General features: G+C 28.1%; 2 protein-coding genes across 2 annotated transcripts in view; both read left to right on the forward strand.

Moving 5' to 3' along the window:
- Positions 1–25,477, forward strand: part of LOC100209012 (V-type proton ATPase 21 kDa proteolipid subunit c'') — a 64,381-nt gene extending 38,904 nt beyond the window's left edge. Inside the window, exons 5-10 of the mRNA XM_065801294.1 lie at positions 6,034–6,103; positions 6,254–6,320; positions 6,485–6,563; positions 12,948–12,993; positions 17,046–17,111; positions 25,278–25,477. Coding sequence (XP_065657366.1) covers positions 6,034–6,103; positions 6,254–6,320; positions 6,485–6,563; positions 12,948–12,993; positions 17,046–17,111; positions 25,278–25,310 — 361 coding nt within the window. The 3' untranslated portion in view covers positions 25,311–25,477. The remainder of the gene's footprint in view (positions 1–6,033; positions 6,104–6,253; positions 6,321–6,484; positions 6,564–12,947; positions 12,994–17,045; positions 17,112–25,277) is intronic.
- Positions 25,478–25,687: 210 nt separating this feature from the next.
- LOC100197105 (uncharacterized) lies at positions 25,688–26,590 on the forward strand. The gene is made up of 2 exons (XM_065801295.1): positions 25,688–26,058; positions 26,141–26,590. Exons 1-2 carry the CDS (start codon positions 25,827–25,829, stop codon positions 26,452–26,454), a joined length of 546 nt encoding a protein of 181 aa, XP_065657367.1. The 5' UTR covers positions 25,688–25,826; the 3' UTR covers positions 26,455–26,590.
- Positions 26,591–27,582: the final 992 nt, after the last annotated feature.

Consider the following 27,582-nt stretch of genomic DNA (forward strand, 5'->3'; position numbering starts at 1 on the left):
ATATAATGTATGTACTATTATGGCGCTAATATAAAATAAAAATGTATGCATTATTATGTAATAACATAAAATGTACTATTTTTTAGCTAATTTTTTTGTTATGATTTTTAATTTTCTTAAAAAATTTGGTAATTATTTTTGTTATTGTTTGTTATGAGAAATTGTCTAAATAAATATTCTTGCTATTGCAAGATGATAAAATAGAGCATTTGTTGAGTAAAACTCAGCTTTTATGAAGTAATTGCTTAACTTTACGTGAATAAAAATTTTAAGCAGTTGCTCTTTTTGATAATCTTTATGATAATTGAACATTTTATTAATTTACTAGTTTATTCATGTTTTGCACACAAACACAAACTCACACACACACACACACACACACACACACACACACACACACACACACACACACACACACACACACACACACACACACACATATACATATATATATATATATATATATATATATATATATATATATATATATATATATATATATATATATATATATATATATATATATATATATACACACATTAGGTATATGATAAATTTAAAATCAATTAGCCTGGGGTTCTAAATAATGAACTTTTGCCTATAAATCACAGAAATGACATTGATTTCACCATACCTTGAAAAAACTTCCCGCACCAAAGACAGCTTCATATTTAACCATACAACACATAGCGACCCAAAGGCTATTAATTATAATATGTCAGCTTTATATACAATACACATAAGAAATACATGAAAATGAGTACCTACACTGTCCTACAGCATTTGTAGTGATGTTAATAATCTTTCAGATTTGTGTATTAGTATTAATAAATTTACAGTTAAGATATTTGTTTGTTCTGCAAGAAGAACAAATGTCCTCCATTAACTTTACAGCTCTCTCGGCTACTATGTTGGATCGAGGCACATCAAGCACTGATGGTTCCTTCTTCCAATGGGTAGAGAAGCATTTCACAGCTTTGGAACACTTAAGTTGGGATATTGCTGACAGCAGGTCTTCATAAGCCGCCTCTACATAGTGCTGGTTTGAAAACCAGGCCCGCGACCATGTAGTTGCAACAAAATCGCAAGTTATCCTCAGCTGTTCTCGCCAGTTTGGAAGAATAAAAAATGCAATAAGCGCAAAAATGCCTCTTGAGTTCCACCTGACACTGTGCAGTGTTGGCAGCTTGTGCCATTTGATACGAGGTCATTTTTCCTCATTTTTGTAAAACTTGTATGCTTCACAAAGCTGAAAAAGAAATTTAAAGTCATCTCTCCAGCCAAGGTTCTCATACTCTGCTACCACTGCTGTGCCCTTGTAGGTATTTTTTAAATCATCATAATCTCATCAATAAATTTGTAGTTAATGTTAGGCGACTGTGACGGTATTGGAAAAAAGAAATCCAACACATGTCGTAGAACAAGATCAAGAATGTGGTGTTGGCAGCCGATGTATTGAGGTTCATCAAATCCCTTGTCTTGAAATGTTTTCTGAAGCTTGGCTACAACTCCATTCTTGCCACCAGTATTTACAGTTGTTGTGTCAGAGATGATCATCTGAATACTGTTCCATGCATTGTAATCATCAAGTAGGTCCTGTAGTGCTTTATATATGTTTGCAGAGGATCCACTGTCACAAACCAAAATGCCAAGTTTTAATGCTCTTTCGTCATTTTTCAAGCACACAACTTGGTACTCAGTCTTGTCAATTTTCTTACCATCAAAATGCAAAGAAAATTTTTCTTCAGAGATCAGTTCCATGAGGCGGTTCTTAACTTGTTCTGCATCTCTGATTGTTTGACGCCAGACTCCAGACTGATGGTGTTGGGACACAAACTCCATCCTCAGCCAGACTTTGAAGCACCCGTGACGATTTTCTGGTTGACAAAGAGTAACTAGTTTGGCAGCAGACTTAGTTGACTGGCATGTTGCACGCTTTCTGGGAGATTCTCCTGGAACTGCCTCCGAGTCACCACTGCTGCTTCCTTTCTCAGAATCCTCACTATCGCAGGAAAGTGGAACGGAGATAACTGTTTGGTTTGTCGAGGGTCCTGATATGCTTTTGGTCCTTTTTGATGGATGGATTGTTGACATAGGAGCCACTTTCATAGTTGTATATCCCACCCTGCCATCTGATTCAATTTGTACTTTGCACAGTTGTTTGTCCTCACTACAAAGCCAATTTCCATCTGGTTTTGTTATATCGAGCAGATAAGCAAGATTTTCTTCAAATACTGCATTTGGTTGCTTTCTTTGTTTCTCAAATGATGTGATAAGTTTGTCAACATTAGCAGACACTTGTTGTTTGAAAAGAACAGGAAAATTTAACTTCTGCCAACGATTCATTAATTCCTCAGATATTTTTGTTAGTCGATCATGTCGTCCTTTCAATTCATCAAAGAGTCCCAAGAATCTTCCAATGATATCTCTGTTGCAAGGCATTTTACACAATTTGTCGCTTATATCCTGTTTTACCTGTGGTATATTAGGACGGCGCTTCGTGCTTGATTTCAATTTTTGTGTCCACATTTCACCAACTGCTTCCACTGCTGATTTTGACTTTTTTCTTTTAAAGGACTTATTTTCAAAAAGAAGCACTAAACAGCAGATCTCGCAAATTAATACTGCAAATAAACAAAAATTGTTTGAATGATATGAACAACTATACAATATAATATATTATATATTTACAGTTTTAAAAATCAAAGTCAAGCATAAGGAAGTAAGAACTGGGAACAAAATCAAGTGAAAAATCGAAAAAGTTAAAAGTGGTGAGGTGCTAGGTGCTGGAGGTTTTTTTGTGATCCAATGAAATAAACCTCAAAACAGTGATCTAACGGGTGATGCGGAAGTTATCGGACAAATCCTAATTTCATTATTTGAGCATAATAATTAGTTTTTGTGGTTTTATGCGTAGGCATAAACGTTCTATGAAATATAAACTTTATTATTTGAAACACAATTATTTAAAATGAGGTAAAATGCAGCTGAACGAAAATCTTTTCGAAAGCGACTAAAAATGTTTTTTGTAAATAAACCTAATATAAAAAAAAAAAATTCGTAAATCATTTTGAAAAGAAAGGATTTGCTCGAAGTACAATACATGATAACCTAAAAAGACTTTAAACTGTTCAATCGTTTTCTGATAGAAAGCACCCTGGTCGTCTGACATCCTGGACTAGACAAAAGAAAGCCGAATTAACGAGACTTGTCAACAATCAAAAAGAGGTCAGTCAGAGAAAAATAGGTATTAAATTCAGTGTAAATCAATCAACAATTGGTCCTCAGTTAAAAAAAATGAATATTAAATATAGAAAATGTGAAAAGACTCCAAAATACACTATAGAACAACAAATAAAGGCAAAGAAAAGAATCAGGAAACTAGTTAACCAACTCTATAACACAAAATCGCTTCTAGTCATCGATGATCTAGTCATCGTATGCCCGAGCCATTGTTTTGCACTTCCAAGGCTGTAGCGATTAATTCATCAATCTACATTAATGAATGTTTAGAAAAACGACTTCTTCCATTTATTCACAAGTATCATGGAGACTTTAACTTTTTATTTTGGCCAGATTTAGCAAGTTCTCATTATTCTAAAGATTCTCTTAATTGGATGGACCAATATGTCTATTACGTTGATAAAGAATCCAATCCCCCAAATGTGCCTCAAGCACAACCAGTTGAAAATTTTTGGGGACATTTGGCACAGAAGGTTTACGAGGGAGATTGGCAAGCTTCAACGGAGCAAGTTTTGATTGATCACATTAAACTAAAACTACAAGAAATTGATTGAAACTTTTTACAGTCGCATATGAAAGGCGTCAGAGCAAAATTGAGATCAATTGCAGATGGTGGTGTTTTTTCATATAAAAAATAATATATTTTTATTAAACGATAAATGCCTTATTTAAAAAAAATATAATAGTAGTTTGTTTTTTTATTTATGAATAAGTTATTGACGTTTTTATTTTGTCCGTAAATTTATTGGTAAAATTTCATCAAATGCAACATCAGGAAAATTAAAATTTTTAAAAAAGTTTCTTTGTCATATACCTAATATACATGTGTATATATATATATATTTTTATATATATATATATATATATATATATATATATATATATATATATATATATATATATAATTGCTCTGTTCTTTTAAGAACATTTAGCACTCTATTGTGTAAAATACTTTTTAAAGTTGTTTAAATATATATATATATATATAGATATATATATACATATATATATATATAAATATATATATATGTATATATATATGTGTGTGTGTATATATATATATATATATATATATATATATATATATATATATATATATATATATATATATATATATATATATGTATATATATATATATACACACACACGCATATATATATACATATATATATACATATATATATATAAATATATATATATATATATATATATATATATATATATATATATATATATATATATATATATATATATATATATATATATATATATATATATATAGATCTATAGTTTGTTGGCTTTGGGAAGAGCGGAAGGAAAAAAGTGATTCTTACGCCAACATATACGTCACTTTTAATTACTTTTAACTTTCGTCCAACATTTCCGTGTTGGACGAAAGTAAAAACCATTAATTTAATTACAAATTAATTGTTATATAAAAAAACCACAAAAACGCAAATTTAATTGACCGGAATGTTTTTAAAAACATTCTGAATGTTTTTAAAACATTCTGAATGTTTTTAACAATATAAACAATGTTTTTATTTTTATTTTTTTTAATAAAATGTTTTTATTTTTATTTTTTTTAATAAAATGTTTTTATTTTTATTTTTTTTACTGTAAATCATGCGCGGAGTGTTGCTACATCGACTATCTTATAGCCTGACTCGCAAGGGAGTGCTGCTACATCGACTGACAAATAGCCTGACTCGCAAGGGAGTGCTGCTACATCGACTGACAAATAGCCCGACTCGCAAGGGAGTGCTGCTACATCGACTGACAAATAGCCTGACCCGCAACGGAGTGCTGCTACATCGACTGAGGGTTTGGTTGGGGCAGGCAGTCTATCATTATTAAAAAAAAAAAATTCCGGTCTTGAATTTTAATTTTTACTTTTTGTCAACAAAATATGGAAAAAACTTTCCGACAACATCTAAGGGTTCTATATATATATATATATATATATATATATATATATATATATATATATATATATATATATATATATATATATATATATATATATATACACACACACGCATATATATATACATATATATATACATATATATATATATACATATATATATATATATATATATATATATATATATATATATATATATATATATATATATATGTATATATATTAATTATTCATCTCCCCAAGGCCAAAAAGGCCTATACAGTTGAGAAAGCTACTTTTGTGGTTACAACCCTCTTATAACTCTATAACTCCAAAAACAAAACTCAATGAACAAGGCTGCTGCGCGGAGAAACATGTTGAGGGCTGTACTACCAGGGACATAGTGGTGATTAAACTCGGAACTTCTTGCTTATGAGGCGAGCACTCTACCGCTAGCGTATATACATATATATACTGCATATACTACATATATATATATGTATTTTATAAATATATATATATATATATTTATATATATATATATGTATACATATACACTGGTATATATATTTCATTTTCGCATAATTTATCATTATTTTCATTTTGGTTAGCATTATTATCATACTGATTTACACTAAAAGCAGCCATTTTTAAACAAAAAATTAAAAGCAAATGATTTCTATTGGTTGCGGCATAAAGCATTTACTCCTTAGCAAAAGCAATTACTTATGAGTAAAAAGGAAAACTTTCTTCGTGTTTTTTTGAGCAATTGCTGTGTGAACTTTTTAGTTTTTACTTTTACTCAGAGCCTTTTTTTAATTCATCCAGCCTAGAATGTTATACATTATTTTGGTGGGTTATTGTTAAATGTTTTATGTTTTAGCATAATTTTCTGTGAGGCTGTGGCTATTTATGGAATCATTTTGGCTATTGTCCTCTCAAGTAATATACAGGTAAATGAATATTTGTAAGTAAAAAAATATTTGATGAAACTTTTAAAATACTAAATTCCATGGATTTTAGTATTTTAGTAAAAAAATATTGTTAAAAAGATGCTTTTAAGTATTTTATATACGATTATATATTTTTTGGTTTGTACTTAGAATTTTGATGAGGCAGGAATGTTAGGTAGCAGTAATATAAGATCTGTTAAGATCAATCATTCAGCAGGTAAATTATGTTTTTTAACTGTTTTATATTATCTATAAATTGCAAATCAAAAACAAATTACTTCAAATATATTTAGATACATTGACAAAATGCAAAAAAAGCTATGTTCTTATATCTTACTTATATCTTTCTATTAAATGATTATTTTTTTTTTGCGTGTGCAGGAATTATGCTATTTGGAGCAGGTTTAACAGTAGGATTTTCAAACCTATTTTGTGGTATCTGTGTAGGAATAGTTGGCAGGTATAACGTTATATATTGTTCAGAAGAAAATGTTATATGTTTTTTAAGTTTCTTTTTAAGTTATACTTTTATTTTAAAATTTTCAACAAAAATTAACCAAAATAAGTGTGTTATATACACATATATATATATACATATACATATAAACCCTTGAAGTTGTTAAGTAGGGAACTATTAATAAGTAAATCTCAAGGCCAAGTTCGAATAAAAAATTTAAAACTAAATTTTTGCACTATCAAAGTCATTTAATGATTTCTCAATAAGATCTAAGAAAAGTTGATCGTCAGAATTTAATGAAAAATTAGAGTTACAAGCCTGTTTTATGTTCACAATCTTATTTTCAACAACAAAAATAATGATTAAAAAATTCCCATGTTCTAAAATATTTGATAAAAAATTGATTATTCTTTTAATATATCGTGCTTTAAAATATATTCAGCAGAAAAAACTTTAGATTTAATCTTAGACAAGAATAGATTAGAGCTGACTGTCAAACTAATTGTCAAGATGTTTTGATGGTTCCATGTTATATCATGTTATTATATTGTTAAAGCTGAAAATTATTGAACTCCAGATTCTAGAATTAAATTTAGGTTGGCATTCAGCAATTCCAACCTAACTGCAGACCTCAAAAAAAAAAAGGTCCTTTGTATCAAATTTGTTTTGCTGACCTGATCCCAACCTCTTAAAGATTAAGGTCGCAAAGTTATTGTATATATATATATATTTATATATATATATATATATATATATATATATATATATATATATATATATATATATGTATGTATGTATATATATATATATGTATATATATATATATGTATATATATATGTATATATATATGTATATATATATGTATATATATATGTATATATATATATATATATATATATATATATATATATATATTTATATATATATATATATATATATATTAATATTAAATTTCTGCCCAAAATCAATTCAAATTAATTTTTTATTAGCACCAAGTTTGTCATAAAAAATTAAAATAAAACAATTGAGCTGTTTATTTTGAAAGTGGCATAAGTCACCTTTTAAAAAAAAACCAAGTTATAGGTAGCATTGATTAAGAAAAGTATTTATACTAATAAAAGTTTAAGTATCCTGAGACAGCAAATACAAGTAAATTCTCTTGAAAGTTGGCAATAATATTTTTAAACATGTTAAAACACAAACCTTTAAAGAATAAAAATCTCTGTTTAAAAACAAAGTGATTTATGCTTCTTTCAAAATAAATGGCTCAATTTTTTAAAACTTATTGTCTCGTATCTTGTAATCATAAAATGTGTTATGATAATTAAAAAAAAAAACATTTGCAAACGACTTTTAAAACAGATTATAAATGTGTTTTAAATCAATCAGAATGCTTTTTCATTTCGTCCATATTTTATCCATATGAGTTCGAATTCATGTGGATGAAATATGGAATTTGTTACAATTAGATTAAAATTTATAGATGACTTTCTGTGCAACGTCACATCCTTTTGTAAACAACATGCATGCGCATACTTGGCAGAAAACATTAAAACTTTATAAGCACACATTTATAAGTTTGTTGTATAAAAATACATAAACAAGTGTTTTTTGCATTTCTTTTCATTTAATTTCAAGTAGTTATTCTGCAAATTTTAAATTCAGATAGCTCTCTTAAAGCAAAAATAACAAAAATTTTATGAGTTTTTTAAATTTTGCTTTTTTGAAATTATTTTGCAATTTAATAAATAACATCATAAGTGAAATATTTTATATTGTAAAATTGCCTATTGTAACCATATGTAGCAACAAATCAACAGAAATTGTTAGGAAAGTTTACAGCATATTCAAGTTTTGAATATGCTGTAAACTTTCCTAACAATTTAAAACTATCACCCTCCTTTAAGTATATTTAAATTTTTAATCTGTAAAAGGTGCTTCTCTATAAGTTACTTTATATAAAAGCAGATTGTTTGACATCCTGCAAAATTCAGAAAGTTTTGCAAAAGTCAAGGGTTAATAACCACAATTAAGTAGCCTCCTCATCTGTAGTGGCCTTCTGGGCCTTGGGGAGGTGAAATAACAAAAAAAAAAAAAAAAAAAATTAAATTCTCTATGTAGTGAATTATTAGTTGTAAATTGAAACTCAAGCTGGTATAGAAGACTTTATTCAGCAAATTAATAAATATGGTTATCTAAAGATACAGTCAAATTATTTTACATAAAAGAAACACAATAGTTATCAAAACAGTAGTAAGCAATAGGAATCAACATACTCTGTCAGCAAGTACATACAGCCACTAGGTTTAAGCTTCTGATGAAAGTTTATTTTAATATAGTAATGTCTGATACACAACCACTCCAGCCAGCAGATAATAAACTGATTGCCTCTGCAAACTAATTACTGTTTTTTTATTATATACCAGTTATAAATTTTATGGTATCAATATGTTTATAACTGAACCAAGCTTGCTTTTTTGTAGGTTATTCTTTATTGCTCAACAATTTGGCCAAAAATCAGATTAGCAACTCTAGCAGAAAATCATTATTTTTCACATATTACACTTTTAGCTTCATAAGTAAAACATTGGTTAGATGGTCCTCCAACAACAATAAGATAAGACTAAAAAAAACTCTTTGGTTCGTCTGATGTTAAATTTTGGTATAAAATATGTTTACTTTGTTCAAGTAAAGCTTATTTTTTCAAGTTCAATAATTCAATTAAGTTTTGTGCTGCATTAATTAAAAGTAAAAAGTTTAAAATTCTGCTTTATAAATATTGTGTTGATAATATTTAGAAATAGTTGACTTATTATTAGGTGGTTTGACTTATTATTAGGTGGTTAATTGAATGTCATTTTTTACATAAAGCTTCATATGATACTTTTCTCTTCTCTTTTTTTAGCGCAAATTAGAAATTGGAGTTATGAAATCAGATGGATTAGGCTAATCCATTAGCTTTAATCCAGTTTCAATGTCTTCTACTTTTAAAAATTGATTTTCCGCAAGAAACTCTTTAAATCCACTTTAGTTTTAACATCTTTTTGAGTAACTAGCTACACAACAACTTGTAATATTTTAATTCTTCTTAAAAAACAAAGCAGTGAATAAATTTTCTAACAGAACATATAAGTATTGCTATGCTTTTACTTAAAAATTTCAGAATGTTTTTTTTTTTTGCCTACAAGTATGCACGCACATCTTTTTTTGAAAATGAGAATGTAAAGATTCGCAAGTCATCTATAACACATGTTTTGATTGGATTAAAATATAAAATGCTTAGCATCTTTTATTTTTATAATTACTTTAATAAAAACATTAACTTATTTTAAAATACACTTAATATGAGTTTCTCCTTCTCTTTTATAACGTTTTGATAACTAATTTATAATGCGATTAAACTCTATAAGCTTTAAACTTTCTTATTTTAAATAATAGTAAAATTGCAGTAAAAATGTATAGAAACGGTTTGCATAATAAAATAAATAAAAGTTTTGTAAAATGTAATAACATTAAAATAATCATGCCAAAAAACTTGATTTAAAAACACGGTTAACACAGATCCTGATAATGCCAACCTAGCTGACCCAAGCATGCCACTGATATGGAATGATGGCCTATATATCAAGGTACCCTGTGGTCAAATTTTTTAAATCTTTTAATTTTGTCCGTGGAAAATAATTTATTTTTAATGTTTAAATCAAGTAAAATTTTAGCTTTATAATGTGACAGTAAAAACACCTGTAAAATGAGAACCACTTAATATAATCTGATAAATATTGGTTCAAATGGCTTCACTAAACTTTAGATTTTTCAAAATCTCAGCCGCATTAATTAACTGGTTAAGGAATTATGTTTTAATTTATATTTTTTTAGTTTTTTGCTACTTATGCCTTAAAACATTACCGATTACTGTGATATTTGGTCACTATTTTTAAAATAATGGTTACATGAGTATTTTTCTATGTAATACCAACTATTTTTATTATAATTGTTTTATTGCTGCAACTACCATTTCATTTTATTGACCAAAATTATTGACTTGCTATTTGAAGCGTGGTTTGACTTGGCTTATGTATTCTGTGAAAATCAGCATTTTCTATGGTAAAAACTACTGTTCAAAATGCAAGAAAATGTTAAAAAATGGTTGAAAAGCTTTTATAAAGATACCCACATAAAAAAATATAAAAATTTAGATTAGATAGCTACAATTATTGACACATAAAAAGTTTGGAGGGCCGGTCAGAGGAAGATCTTATGAAATGTATAATAGTCTTTTGAAGAGCAGTAAAAATCTTTTGTAGCAATGTGTCATCAAATAAAAGCTCATCTAAATTGTCAATAAGTATGATAAATGCCATCATTTTGAATAATTATTTCCTTTAAAGGCAAGAATTATGTAAGAGTTATTTCTTGTAATTATGCAATTATGTAAGAATTATGCAAAATTATTTCAATTATGCATTTCTTGTAATTATATAATTATGCAAGAGTTATTTCTTGTAATTTAAGTAATTATTTCCTTGATTTTAATGTTTGTAATTAATAATATTTGTAATATTACTAATAATATTTGTAATATTACTAATAATATTTGTAATATTAATAATATTTGTAATATTTGTAATGTTAATGGATTGTTATCCAATATAAATTCAGGTTAAATTTTGTAAAAAAGGATAGTTAGATTTAGTGAATTGCCACAATGCCAAATCAAGCAAAGGTTCATGATGAAAATTGAAATTTTGTGCTTGCTCTGTCTGAAAAAATGTTTAAGACAACTTTCTGCTTTCCATGCAGATATGCTAACTTTGTGAGATATAGATCATTACCACAAAAATCAGCAAGTCGTATAGAATAATTTTGTACAGGGGAAAGAAGTCCCTTTTTTGTTTAATTTCAATTCAATACAAGTGATCCTGAAACAAGAGAGTTGATCTGTTATTGGCTAATCTGTCGAATTGGTTGCCCAAAGCTGTACAAAAAACTGTATCTTGATTTATTTCAAAAAAAAATTATCCCCTGAAGGAACTATTCGACTTGCTAAAGCATCTGGCAGTCCTCCACTTACAATTACCCCAGGTAAATATTTATACTCAAATAATTTTTCCATATATATTCAAGGAAAATCTTAAAAAAAAGAGACAAGATAGGTTTCACTGGAGTCAAGAGATAACTTCTTGTTGTGGTATCAAATGATTTGCCAGAAACTCACTCCAACATTGGACAAATCTGGTCACTGATTAATGCAAATAGAGTTAAACAAATTTGGCTTGTGATAATAAAGTTGCAAATATGATTTGTGATCTTCAAACCCATTCGAGTATGCACCCTTGCACAAAGTGTAACGTCAAATGCAAGTATCTTGCCAAATCTAGAAACTTATGAACACTAGGCTCAATCAAATCTAGCCTTGAGTCTTTTGAGCAATCTGGTGGGGTTGTTGGTCATGCAAAGTTGTTAGGCAATGTCATTTGAAAGCCAATCATCAGTGGGCCTGACAATGTTTTGATTTTGGAAATAATCTCTTTGATGGAATTGTTTCTCTTTATAGGAGTTGTCAATTATCTTTTCAAAATATTTAAAACTGCTTGGATAAAAGCTGTTAAGTGGCCAGCTGTCCTCCACATTTCACTGAGTCCATATCATGGGGGCCAGTTCGAGGACAAATGATGCAAGAAGCTTCTTAAAAAGGTGGATGTGTCCCAGTAACTTGCTGATAAAAACTCGTTTCCCAACATTCTTCACATGATTGAAGCATCGAAAAGTTTCAATTTAGTTGTAAAAGCTTGCTTTGGATTTATCCTTCTGCGGAATTATGCTGAAATAACTGAAAATTTTAAAAGGTGTTACTTAATGATTAGCGTGACACCAAAATAATCTTGTCACGCCTGCACAAGTAAGACAGTTTCTTCTACCATATCAAAGATTTCATCAGTCTCAAGCAATCCCCCTTGGGGCCCTATAGTTAACTAACTGTCGAAACTGCTCATCAACATTGTGATAAGACCCAATGCATTTTTTTTTTAACTGAATATAAATTATTTGTACATATATAAAACATTAAACATTCATAATCAGATATATTAATCTTAATACCTGTAAAATCCGTGAAAATTTTATTGGTTTTGTAAACTGCCGTACTGAAAACTATTCTGATTTTACTTATGAACTTGTACTAACTGGAGATTTGCTAGCAAACCGTTATATATAATCATAAAACATTATGCCCGTTAATACTAAAATAGCAAGAAATTCACCAGAACGGCATAAAATTGTCATAAATTTATTTATAATTTTATGACAATTAAAGTATTTGAAATTATTTATTATTGTAATTAATTATTATTATTAAGTATAAAAATTTATTTGTCATTTTGTTATAGTGGTGCAGCACTTGCTGATGCACAAAATGGTTCTTTGTTTGTTAAGGTAAGACAATTAATTTTAGTTTTTTCCCAACAATGTTGTTTTTATTAAATTTTTATTTTGTTTAGTTTCTTTTAGTTTCTTATGATTGATACCATTTTTTGTTTCTTTTATTTTGCTATTTTTATTATTTTGGTTTGTTAAGTGATACGTATTTTATATTTTTATCCATCAGTATTTAATAAAGGTTTGTTTGTATTAGTCTAGATATTGCTTATTTGCTTTATATGTTTTTAGCTCTCTGAATTTACTTTTTTTTTTAATCTGAATATTACTGTGATGATATGCTTTGGACAAAAACTAATTCTTCTAGTTTACTTCATTCTTCTTTCAGGCATTCACTTCTGTTTGTCAAATTTGTTTTCAAAATCATTAATAATTTTCTCAAATTATTAATGCATAAAATATCTAGTTATCTGTAATAATATTAGCTTTTAAAAAATTGATTAAGATGTTTAAAGTTATTTTTCTTAAATTAAATCAAAACTGAGTTTTATACGTAGCTTGAGATTATGGAAGATACAAAACTAAGACAGGAACATTTCTAGTCATTTTTGCTTTTCTTGAAATAAATTATGCTCTGTAAACCAATTTTTATGTTTCTTTTTGTCATTTTAGCAGAGTATTTTCCAGGTTCTCTCATGGCACAACAAACTTTGTCTATTGTTGTAAGTCTTATCTGTTTTACTTCTTCATTAATGTATCTATGGATAAACTCCTGCATCATACCTACATTTCTTTCTGTGTGATCATTCACAACAATCAATGTTTTTACATAAGCTAAAAGCTAGTTGAAGTATGATTGAGTGTGTCAATATTAGGGAGAAAGTGAAATCCAATTGTGAATTCTCTCTTCTGTAAAGCCATTTACTGCAAATGTAAAGTATGACTACTCGTCAACAAATACTGCCAAAATTGGTTGATTTCTAGCTTTGATTCTGCTAGATTTAATATTTCTTTAATATCTACCTTCGACTTTTTCCTATTCTGTATTCAGGTTTAGATGCCAAATGCCATTTTTAAATGCATTAAAAAAATTTATTGACAATTATTGCAATTATAATCAAAGGTACAAATACCTTTGATTATAATTGCAAAGTATATGTAGTTTAGACTCATTTTTTTAAAATTTCAGCAATACAGGTTTACATTTGACCCTCCCTCCTCAATGTCACGGAAAACTGCAAATTTCGACCAAAAATTTAGCGTTTTTTTAAAAAAAAAAAAAATCCTCGAGGGAGGGTCTAGAGCAATTCAAAATTGCCAGGAAAGTTTTGAAATCTATTTTCTACATATTTGTACCAAATTTAACAAGATATGTATTTTTGTTTCAAAAATTTCCTCAATCTGACTCACCCTTATATATATTTACAGGGTGTGCCAGAAAAAGTGGTACGATTTATCTTTTGAAACTACAACACTTAAAAAAAAGTGAATAACAGTAAGAAGCATAATTGTGAGTACTGAGTAATATACAAATAATTACAGTATCCAGAATGCTCAAGTGAAAAATTGTTCAAAATACCCTCCTCGCTGCTCGATGCATTTTTGCAATCTTGCACGCCATTGATCAACTCCTTTTGCAATAGTATCTTGTCTCACAGGGTCTCAACAATATAAAATTTTTTCATGCAAGTGGGCTTCATCCCTTATTTCCACTCCCTTGTACACTTTCTCCTGTAGTATTTTCCAAATCAAATAGTCTAACATGTTAAGGTCAGGCAAGTTTGAGGGCCATTCATCTGGTGAAATAAGAGAAGGAACTTTACTCCTCAAAAATGTTATTGTGCTTCTTGTGTAGAATTTGCTCGCTGTCAGGCAGTAAACTTTGCTGAAGAAGAGTATATTGGTAATATTGAGCATCAATTTTGGTGCCTGGTTCAACGAAATGAATTAATCCTTTATGGTGTTTAGTGACACCGAGACTGATCATAACACTTTTTGAGAAATGACTCTGTGGATTGCAAAGATTTTCACTAGGCACATCGCATTTTTTTGTCTACTTCACAATACACTCTGTTATTTTGAGTATTTTTTGGAGTTTCCACAGTAAAAATCTTTTCATTTGTAAATAAAATGTTCTGAACTTGACGAATAGGAAATCTATCCAATAAATTTTGGCAACATACTATACGTGGTTTTTTTTAAGCATCAGTCAACTTCTGAACACATTATCTTTTGAACACCTTTTAATTCAATGATTTAACATTGAATTAAATACCATTATTACCCTAGCATGAACACCTATATGATGCAACACAGTGTGTAACACTAATATCTAGCAAAAAAGAACAAAAAAAACAACATTTCAAACATTTTTGCAATTTAAAAAAACTTCTAAAAATGCCGTACCACTTTTTCTGGCACACCCTGTGTGTATATATATATATATACATATGTGTATATATATATATATATATATATATATATATATATATATATATATATATATATATATATATATATATATATATAAATTATGTTAGTGTATTCTACAAAGAGAGTGCTCAATGTTCTTAAAGAACAGAGCAATAATAAATTAGTAAAAACACTTATCTAAATTTTAGTTGTTTTCCTTATGAGCCCACTGATGGCAAAACAACTTGTAGAAGACAACTAAAATTAGATAAGTGTTTTTACTAATTTGTATATAAATATGTGTGTGTGTGTGTGTGTGTGTGTGTGTGTGTGTGTGTGTGTGTGTATATATATATATATATGTACAGTAACGTGCAGAAGTAACTGGACAAGAGCATAACTTGAGATAACTTTTGAATGAAAAGTCCAATTTCTTTCAAATTTTCACTTAAATATCAAAAAATTGATTACAAATCTAAAAACAAAAGAAATTTTTACTAAATCTAAGCAATTTAATCTTAAAAGTTCATTTAATTAAAATATGCGCGTGCAACGACCTTGTTTTGATAATTTATGGTAAGACCTTTGTATCAATTTTTTTTGCTGACCTGATGCCGACCTCTAAAAGATTGAATTTTCCTAATTCCGAGAGTTGTACATATATATATATGTGTGTGTGAGTATGTATATTAGAGTTATGTCTTTTTTTCAACCCCATGCTCCTGTACTGTAGTTTTATGAACTTTTACCTAAAAAGCACAAGATAAACTATTATTTGCGTATCTTTTGAAAAAAGTTCACCCCGCCATTAAAAAATCGATTTTGACATAAGTACTACTATGTATTCCTAGTGGACACGAGATGTGTTTATAATGTCTAAAACACATATTAAAACGCATTAATACATATTTTAGGCGTTTAAAATATGTCTTGTGTCCATAGTGTGTGTTACATAGTGGTACTTATATCAGAATTGATTTTTCAATGGCGGAGTGAACTTTTTTTCAAAAGATATGCAAATAATAGTTCATTTCGTGCTTTTAAGGTAAAAGTTCATCAAACTACAGTACAGGAGCATGAGGTTGAAAAAAAGTCATAACCCTAATGTATATAGTAGTAGTAGTAGTAGTAGTAGTAGTAGTAGTAGTAGTAGTAGTAGTAGTAGTAGTAGTAGTAGTAGTAGTAGTAGTAGTAGTAGTAGTAGTAGTAGTAGTAGTAGTAGTAGTAGTAGTAAGAAGTTAGCAACAAAAACATATTAATAAGTTCATATATATTATTAATAGTTTTTAGACATTGTTTAATTGATTTTTGTGAAGAAATTGTTTGATTGTCATTTGGTTCAGCCATTTCTAACGCAGTTTTAAATCGTCTGTTTTATAGTTATATAAAAAGTAGTAAATAATTGTGTTTTGCAAAATATTTTATAAAAATAAAAAAGTAGTTAAAGATCACACAGACATAATTTATGCATGTTAAAGTAAAAATTGATTCTATAGGGGTAGTAAATTAAGCAAATTGTTCTTTAAGTGTTGAATACCAAAGAGTTTATTCAAATTATTTTGCATAAGCGCAAACTGGTGTCATTACTAACATAAAATTTATAAAAAAAAAAAAAAAGGAAGATTAGCCTATACGAATAACCAATAACCGGTCTCATGATTAATTGTGTTTACAATTTTTATTTTATTTTATTAAAGGTGTTAGTAGTTGAAATCTTCGGAAGTGCTATTGGTCTTTTTGGAGTTATTGTTGGCATCCTTCAGGTAAAGAAATTAAATTTTTTTCATTTAGTTTGTCTAGTGTAAATAATATGTGTATATGTAATAATACGTAACATATGTAATAATATGTGTATAAGTATATATATATATATATATATATATATATATATATATATATATATATATATATATATATATATATATATATATATATGTATGTATATATATGTATATATATATATATATATGTATATATCAGACTTTGTTTTAAATAAAAAATGCCTAATGTATTAGCTTAACTCGACATTTTATATTTGATGTCATAAAATTTTCTTTATTTTCTAAAGACATTAACTTTTTTAAATTACTGAAATAATATTAATTGCCGCAAAACGACATAAATGTTAATTAATGGCTTTTTTATTATCACTATAAGGGAATGTTATTTTCTTTTTTCTTCTTTTTTTTTCTTATTTTTTAATATTAAATAATTAAATTTAATATTGCATTTTTTTAAATGTTTGATATTAACAAATTTCTTTCTTTTCTTGATGTTTTTATAAATGAATTAAAAATTTTAAATTTTTGAATTTTTAAAATGATTATTTCTTTAATTTCTAATTGCAGCACGGCAACTACAAATGATTTTTTATTTAAAAAAAATTAGCAAATAACAAATAAAAAATAACGTTAATTTAATTACTTTTTATTAAAAGTTTATTAGTTTGTTATTCGACTACTAAAATTTTATCACTGTGTATTGTTTAATAAAAAATAATCACTGCAATTTAACTTGTGTTATTAAAAAAAAGTTTAACTTACGTTTAGTGTAAATTTTTGATGCAGCGGTTTATTTAAAACTTAATTTTGAGTTAAAAAAATGTTTAGAAGGGAAAACCAAAAAAAAAATTGCGATAAAAATGAGCTAATTTTTTTTTAAGAACATAAAATTTCAATATTGAGTAATATTTTTAAATAAATTTGATAGTTAAGTTAAACACAAGCATTAACTTTAATATATATATAAGCCTCGGTGGGAGTAAATGAGTCCAAGAGCGGAGAAAAGCTCTCTTAAAATGAACATGGCAAGCCATACGAGCTGCTCCTTTAAATAGCTTCTTACGAGAGCTTTTGGATTTTGCAAGAGCTATCTGTTTATTCATTTAAAAAATTGAAAAGTATGAACTAAACGTTTTAACAACTTTTCTTTAGTCGGCAAAAGACCAATTCATCAGATGAATTTTGTGGGATCATTTATTAGTCATTGTAAAGTAGTTACATTAGATTTGTATCATTGGTGATATTATTGTCAACAATAATATAACGTTATTGTTCCTAAACAAATATAGGTATTATATTTAAAATATTTAAGTTTACAAAAAGTAAACTCAAATATTTTAAATCAATATGTGCCAAAAGTATTAGTTACATTATACTTAGCAATATTGAATCATTGGTGTTATTATTTGAAATAATATTTTGTCTATTTTTTGGTGGTTTTCTAGGATGAGCATTTTTTCTGTGTGTTGGGAAATCAAATATAAAAGGAGTTGCATCATTTTTTAGTTTTTTTTTACATTTAGACTTAGATTTTTTTTTACATCTAGACTAGACTAGACCAAATAATAAAGTTATTTCAAGCAAAAAAATAGTTTGACAATCAATTTTCCATATGCTAAAACTTTCAAGAAATAACGATATACAACGCAGCACGCTTAAAATAGTCAAAGTATACAGTACCATCATATGGGGCTTCTTGGACCCGAAATTGATTCATGTTTGATATTTGTGGTTCTCTCTCATATTTATGTCAATGTAAGAAAACTTGTTGCTAATTCATGAACTTATTAATTAGTAATGATGATTGTAGATAAAAAAATATTTGGATAGACTTCGGTCCCCCATTTTTTGGGGGATTAAGGTTGGGTTCAAGTATTCCTTGATCCAAAATACCATACAAAAGAATACCACATATTTTTTAATCTAAATATTTCTTGTGCCTAAGGCTCGTACTACTTACGCGTATACGCGTTAGAGACTTTTACGCGCACAATGACTGACTTAATTTAAAAAAATTAAATTCCTCAAACCAAAACATTTATTAATTAAAAAGAAAAACTGGTTCGAAAAATATTTTAATATTATATAATATTAAAATATATTAAAAACAAAATAAGTATTTATCTTATCTAATTTTTATTTCAAGAAAACAAAAAAAGAAAACCTAATACTAATAAAAAGGCTTTATTTCATTATTACTGCATTAACAAAGATAAAACTTCAGGGGTAAGTGTTTTTCCATTTTCAACCTTGTATTTTTTAAAACAAGTGTTTGATATTACAGGATCACTTCTAATCAACAAGTATTGGTATTGGTTTTTCATAACATTCTTTCTAGATATCTTGGCTGTATGGTTTAATCTAGCTTTGCGAATTACTTTATTTAGAGCCTCTTGTGACTCTTCAGAGAAGTAACCAATTGGCAGTTCTAATGCCTCAGATATCTGCACACCATGTTCCAAGAGTTTAAGAATAGTTGGGGGAATCACATACCAGCAATAGTTTTTGAGTATAAGAGCTGTAGTTTCATAGCAATACTGGCCAAAACTTTCAGAGTTCAACTCATAACAGGAGCATACTGCTATTAGGATTGTCCTCAATCTAATAATTACATCTACTGCCACTCCCGTTATATCAGCGAAAGTTTCAGCATTTTCAAATGCTCTTCTGGCAGTGTTTCCATCGTTAGTGTTGCCAAAACTCTGTTTGGGCATATCAACTATAAGACTTAGCTCTTCTCTAAACCTCAGATGAATGTTCGTTTTTTTACTTTTTACTTATGCTTTTTCAGCAGGGGATTTGGCAAAGTATTTTTTAATGTCTAATTTATATCCTAAATGTAAAATATATTCAAAACATCTGAGCCAGCAATGCAGAGTAAAAAGACCCAAAGATAAAGCTTTTTCATTGATTGGTTTAGATCTGATCAATGCTGGGTTATTAAGTTCACTGGGCTTAGCTCCGCAAACATTACATGATTGCGAGGACAGAGTGTTAGTGAGGGCATTAACCACTTTACCATCAAACATGGTTAAATCTAGTTTGAACTTAAATGTGATAGTCGTATCTGGTTTGCCTTCCTCTACTTCTAACTTTACTTCAAACTTGACTAGTCTATTTATTTCTGCTTTTAAAAGTTCATATTCATTTCTTATTAATTCTTCTGTTTCTTTTTGATATTGGAGATGGAGGGGTCTACAGTAATGTGTACTAGAGGGCTTTTTATTTAACCATACATTTTTGTTCATGATGGTTAATTTAAGTGGAACAATAGCTGTCTGGAAAAGACTTTGTTCATTAACTTGGGCTTCACCAATATTTGTATCAGTGTATTTTTGTTTATAGACACTTTGTAGTGTCTTTTGTTAGAGTTTGTAGCACTTTTCACAAGATCAACGAAGTCTTTTTTGCTAGGATCTCTAGTGGCTTTTTTTATTGAAGCTAATGCCAATGCTTCAGCAGGATGTTCAGCCAATTTGGCAACCTTAAACAAGATAATATTTAAACTTGTAAACTATTTTTTTAACTGGGTTGAATTTAATTTATTTATTAATACCTTAGATCTTCTGCTTCTATCACCTAAATCTTCCCAGTTCTTGCACTTTTTACCTGAACCTGATGCAACATTTTTTTTGTTAACAGTAATATCTTTGTTCAACCAAGTTCGCTCGTGTTCTGAAAGTCTAGAGAAGGTTCTTGCATACTTCCGCAACTTTGATCGGAATTTACATTTAAATATTATTAGAGTTTTCTTTAGATTTATCATTTCAGGCTTTTCAATACTTTCATAGTATAGACCCTCCAGTCTACAAAACTCACGTAGAAGAGCCTCAAGTAAATTATCATGATTAATTCCTAACTCTTGAATTATGGGAACTAAATGTATTCTTTTCATGTTGAATGTAAGCAATGAATTATTTTAAGTTATTTTATACACAAGTTTTAATTTTAAAACGTGCACCATGCCATCAAACGTTGCATATATTGGTTTTTGAGGTTTGATAATTAGCACCATCTGCATCAGCATGAGTTTTTTTACTAATAGGAACTAAATGTATAATTTGTGTAATGAATGAAAGCAATGAACTAATATTCGCTACTTTATACAGCAAGTTTTTTGAAAGGTCTTATTTTAATTGGGGCAAGTTTGGGCAAATGATTTTTATTTTTTCTGCTTTCATATATACCTATTAATGGGAAAATATTAAAACTACCATGGAATCTAGTGGAATCGTTTAGTTTTTAAACTAAACTCATAATTAAACTAATTTAAAAAAATCAGTTTATGACACATTTTTGAGATCTCAGTAATGAAAAACTAAAAACAAAATTTATTGTCGAAAATGTTGTTAGTAGTTGCCAAACATCTTAAACATATGACTTCAAATTAAATTTTGAACTGTTTTTACCCATGTCAATCTTAAAAGAGTGACACAAAAGCTAGATTTTTTTGAACGAGTTTTCCGATAAATAAAATAAAATAAATAAGTCTCGGAAAAAGGCGTATAAATTGGTGAAATTTTGAAAATTGTTCACAAAAAAGTTAATTATTGACTTTTAGTGGTATTTAGTAACATTATAATTAAATTAATTAATTTCCAGCAATACTTTTTTAATGGGTTTTTTTTGCCGTTTTTTATGGATTTTGACTCACTGTGCGTCGTCTTCGAAGAGATCTCTTAATGGTGGAACAGCTGATTTTAAGTTGTTCTTCAGCAAATTGTTGACTCATAGCTCCACGTTCAATATTAATACAAGCTTGTTCTAAGTTTTGATTGGTATAGCCTTAGTAAGCTCTAGATCTCAATTTTCTTTTATATCTGCGAACTATTCTGGTAGAACCAGTTATGATAGCACAAAGTATACGCAAAAAAGTGTATAACAATAGCTTTAACCATGCATCAACATTATTTAGGTATGCATTTTATAACCTAACAAATATTAAAAGCATAGTTAAAATAACAGATATATCAACTCCTTTTAAATATATTATTTCTCTTTGGGGTTTAATATTAATGGAAAACAAATTTAATCATTTTCAAACATAAGCTGCTACAATGACATTTGGGTTCAAGTACTTTGAACTTCAAACATAAATACAATTTTTTTTATCAAAATAATAAAAATTAAAAGCAATTATAATTACTACATTTTGTTGCAACTGATACTTCTTTTAAGAAATGTTGGTAAATAGTTTTTAAAATTTACAAAGTAACCTAATATATCATCAATTACCAATAAGCTCAAAGTTGGCGCTTCTGATTATTCCTAGTACCGTCATGCGGGGCTACTTGAGCTAACTGGGGTTACTTGAACCCAAAAAAATAAAACGTTTATTTGTTTGTTTATTTTTTATAGAATTATTTGGTATGAAAGTAAATAAGTTAATTATACACTTACTCAAATCAAGTAACAAAAAAAAAAGGTTAAATTTTTTTGCAAGAAGTGATCAAAAAATATTTTTTTTTAAAGGAAACTACAATAATGGTAAAAATTAAGTGTAAAACTTTTGTCTGTCAATTTTTTGATATAACCAAAAAAGATAAAAATTATTTAACAACATTTCTTAAAAGAAGTATCAGTTGCAACAAAATGTAGCAATTATAATTGCTTTTAATTTTTATTATTTTGATAAAAATAATAAAAATTAAAACTTACTTGAACCCAAATGTCATTGTAGCAGCTTATGTTTGAAAATGATTAAATTTGTTTTCCATTAATATTAAACCCCAAAGTGAAATAATATATTTAAAAGGAGTTGATATATCTGTTATTTTAACTATGCTTTTAATATTTGTTAGGTTATAAAATGCATACCTAAATAATGTTGATGCATGGTTAAAGCTATTGTTATACACTTTTTTGCGTATACTTTGTGCTATCATAACTGGTTCTACCAGAATAGTTCGCAGATATAAAAGAAAATTGAGATCTAGAGCTTACTAAGGCTATACCAATCAAAACTTAGAACAAGCTTGTATTAATATTGAACGTGGAGCTATGAGTCAACAATTTGCTGAAGAACAACTTAAAATCAGCTGTTCCACCATTAAGAGATCTCTTCGAAGACGACGCCTTACTATCACAAAGAAACATGCAAGGCATCCAGCTGTCTTCATGCCTGAAAAAGAACTGTCATTTTGTGATCACTTGAATAAAGTTTCAACTTTTGGCTACCCACTGACGTCATTTGATCTTCGAATTATTGTGAAATCCTACCTAGATCGATTAGGGAGTGATCTTCAATGTTTCAATGAAAATCTCCCAGGTGTTGAATGGGTAAAAGCCTTTAATAGAAGACATCATCAGCTATCTGAGAGATTTGCCTGATACCTCAAAAAGGGAAGGGCTTTTTACACTATGGGTTCAAGTAGCCCCACAACTGGGGCTACTTGAACCCAACCTTAATCCCCCAAAAAATGGGGGACCGAAGTCTATCCAAATATTTTTTTATCTACAATCATCATTACTAATTAATAAGTTCATGAATTAGCAACAAGTTTTTTTACATTGACATAAATATGAGAGAGAACCACAAATATCAAACATGAATCAACTTCGGTAGTCTTGGGAATCAATTTCCATGTAGCCCCGTTTGACGGTACTGATATAAAAGCGTGTTTTTTTAGTTTCTTACATTAAATACGCAAATAAATTTGTTCCGGTTTCTTTGGTGAATCTGTAAACTCTTTGCTTTTCTAATTGGTTATGAAAAAGTCGATTTTAAATAAACAAAAACTTAATAATAATTTATTACGTGAACTAGAATTAGTAAAGAAGACGATTTTCTTGTAAACATTTTATAGGACAATTATAGATTTTCTTAATTTTTTCAATTGATGGAAAATTTCATTCTGATTTTAAGGAATGCTTCGAACTGATTTAAAAGCTAGAAGACTCAATGGCGTTGCTATGGAAATACGGGCCGCACGGGGTGACACCATCACGACGTGACACAGAGGGGTGACACAAAAATTAATAAAAAGCAAATATGCCAAACTCTTTTTTATATTAAAAAAAACAACAACAAAAGACAATGACCTTGTTTTTTGTTGCTGTTTTTTTTTTAATAGAAATTTCTAGATACAGAGGACCTTTTAGTTTCGTCGTTCACCTGTTAGTCTAGAGAGGTGATACCAAATGTTTACCGAACTGTGTGACACCAACCTCAGCAATGCCACTGAAAAGACTGATATAAAGTTAACGTTTAAAAAATGGTGATGACGATGATATTTTATATTTAAGAAAGTAATTGTTATCGTTGCTCTAAATATACATTTTATTGTTTGTGTTAATATATTTTAATGGAATTCTTATCGTTTCAAATTAAAATAAATATTATAAAATGATTAAGAAGACCGCTTATTTCTAATTACTGAAAACAAATCTGCAGCATTTCTGTGTTTATAAAATGTTTTCTAAGGCTAAATACGTTAAATAAATTCTTGTATAACATTAACCTGCATTTATCTCAAACTGTGTAAATTAGTGGTTTTGGATAAATGTTTTAAATATTATTTGATTGGATAACTCTTTTGATTGTAATAAAAATGAAATGTTATATCAAAGTAATGAAAATACGCTTTTATAGAGATTTCGAACATAGGTAATTTTGTGAAATTCAGAAAGAAAATAAATATGACACAAACAAAACAATGAAATGATTGCAGTTTAACATTACGAAGTTATTTGGATTTTTTGTAAAATGTTGCAAAAGTAACATGAATTATAGTTGTTATTTAGCTTAATTGATATGCATTGTAATATTTTTAGTTACATAAATTATTGTTGGTATCTTGGGTATACTGGCATGTTAAGTCAAAAATTGGCAGCTTTGATTTAATGATAAAAGTATTGTTAAGTTTATAAAGCTCTAGAAACAAGCAAAATACAGTCAAGTCGATTGAACATATATTCTCTGGTTATAAGATTACATTTAAAGTTAACTCATAAAACGGGTATTTTATTCAGGCTAAAAACTTTTAAATTAAAAAAAAACAAAAGCTATAAATAATTCCTTAAATAAATACTTAACATGGTGTATTTAAATGTCATTACCAAATGCAATTGAAAAAGATTATAAAGTTTCAAATCTTATTTTTGAATTTACGTTTTTTGCTAGTATACCCACGTTATGTTTTTTTTTAGAGCACCCAAGCGAAAATGGGAGACAAAGTTTAAAAGCTGTGAAGCTGATTTGCGTTTGCACTTTCAAATACTGGAGAAACTATTTTTTTGAATTTTTATAATAACTTTGCGCCCTGTTTTTATTTGCTATTTTTATTCTGTTTCAAATATTTTCGAGATTTTTCAATAATATATGAATTAATAAATTTAGTTTTCTCGCATTCCTTGATATTTTTTTTCAAACCCAATTATGTTTCATACACGTCAATAATTTTCAGTTGTTTTTTTTCCGCATATCACAAACACGTTTCGTTAATTTTTTTCAAACTTAAACATATTTTTTTCATGCAAATCTACGATTATTTTTTATGCATATCTATCTACTCGTATATATTATTAATACATACTTAAATAATAAGCAATAATAAATACGCTTTTTTTTTAATATTACAGTCGTAATCAAATCTTTTAACCCTACTATTCGTTGGTGAATTTGAATAAATATTTTTTATCTCAAGACGTTTGTGAAAACGAAATTAAATATTTTCTAACAAAATATAATAAAACCTCATGGCTTTTTCATGTAATGTTTTTCTTATGGTTAGAGGAACTTTCAAACCTCAATTAATACAGCGTAGGCTATGTATTACGCAAAAACTACCTTTACCTCCGTTCACAGATGAAACAGCGATTGAAAAAGTTCGCTTAGCTGAGAATTTGTGGAACTCTAAGAATCCAGTGTTAGTTTCTATGGGATACACTAATGATTGTAATTGGCGGAATCGCTCAGAGTTTATTAAAGGTTTTTATTAAGTATTTTATGTGAAAATAGCTTCTTTTTTTTAAATTAGCAGTAATCTTTTGCTTATTTTTGTAAAATGAAGGTCGTGGAGCAATACAACTGTTTTTACAGACTAAATGGAGTAAAGAAATAGATTATAAACTCATAAAAGAACTTTGGTGCTACAAAGACAACCGAATATCGGTCAAATTTCAATATGAATACAGTAATATATACGGACAATGGTTTCGCGCATATGGAAATGAAAACTGGGAGTTTAACGAGAACGGACTAATGACTAAAAGAGAAGCCAGTATCAACGACTTGCCCATAGAATATCACGAAAGACTCTTTCTTTGGAAAAATGCTGGACCCAGGCCTTTAGACTATCCCGGGTTGACACAACTTGGTTTATGAAAAAAAGAAAGTATTTTTAGAGTATATACTATCTTGTGACTTATCTTTTAAAAATCTCTTAATTTAATATTATAATTTATTTAACTATCTTACGTATCTAAATTTAAAATCTAAAAAAGTTAAATTTTGTCTTTAATGCTGTATTATTGTGTTTTCATTATAAAGTCAAGTTTTGGGGTACCAGGGTTATATGTGAAGAAGATTTGGGTTGCAAGTAGTCAAATATCCAGTTTACTAAACATGGTGCCAAAGCTAACTAAATAAAATTAAGAAATACATAGTAACGCTCTATATAGTCTGTATAGCAATAGCTCAAGTAAACAGTACTTAATCTATACAAAAAAAATACAAATCTTTTTTATTGCAAGCATTATGCTTATTGGTAATTAATAAGATTATAGTTTACTGTTACATTATAAATCCAATCTAGTCTAATAGCTTTGTTCTAATAACTCTTATCAAGTTAAACTGATTATATATATTTACACTTGGTACCTATTAGGTTTGAGGTTTTCAGAAAACTTATTTCATAAATTTTATTAAGTATCTTGGTCTTAACATCAATTTTAACAATTTCTTTTAAAAACTATCTAACTAACTTTGCTGATCAAATTTTTATTGCAAATAAAAAAAATAAAAATAAAAAAGATCAATAATTATTGCAAGTTTGCAAAGGTTAACTTAAGGCATTACTAGTAATTGGGATTAAAAAAAAAAGATTAATGGATGGGGACGGATAGGTTAATGTTCTGATATCCAGACATGCTTTATAATGTTAAAATGCTAGTTAAATTTTAAGGTGGCTACCCACTATTTAAATATAATCTTTAAATGAACCCTTTTATCTCCCCATATTTAAACATTTCAGTTGCATTGGAATCAAATAAGACAAAAAATACAAAAAATCTATTATTTTAATATTACGTCATTAATTATGCGCATAATTAAACTCAAAAATGACGTATTTTCTAACAAGGATAACTAGTTGCAGAGTTTTCCAAATCAAGTATCATTTTTCAAAAACCTTGCTTCTTATATGAACTGTGTGCTGAGTCAAAAATAAAACTGATATTTGTATTTAATTCTCTGAAATTTACAATTTAGTGTAAATCCCTAAAAAATGGCCCC

Source organism: Hydra vulgaris, chromosome 07 (assembly GCF_038396675.1).
Source record: "Hydra vulgaris chromosome 07, alternate assembly HydraT2T_AEP".
NCBI lineage: Eukaryota > Metazoa > Cnidaria > Hydrozoa > Anthoathecata > Hydridae > Hydra > Hydra vulgaris.

What these genes read in the sequence shown, in the direction of transcription:
- LOC100197105 (XM_065801295.1), top strand. Translation starts at nt 25,827, where the DNA reads ATGGCTTTTTCATGTAATGTTTTTCTTATGGTTAGAGGAACTTTCAAA. An exon ending in TCGCTCAGAGTTTATTAAAG is followed by an intron (nt 26,059 to 26,140) that starts GTTTTTATTAAG and finishes TGTAAAATGAAG; the next exon opens with GTCGTGGAGCAATACAACTG.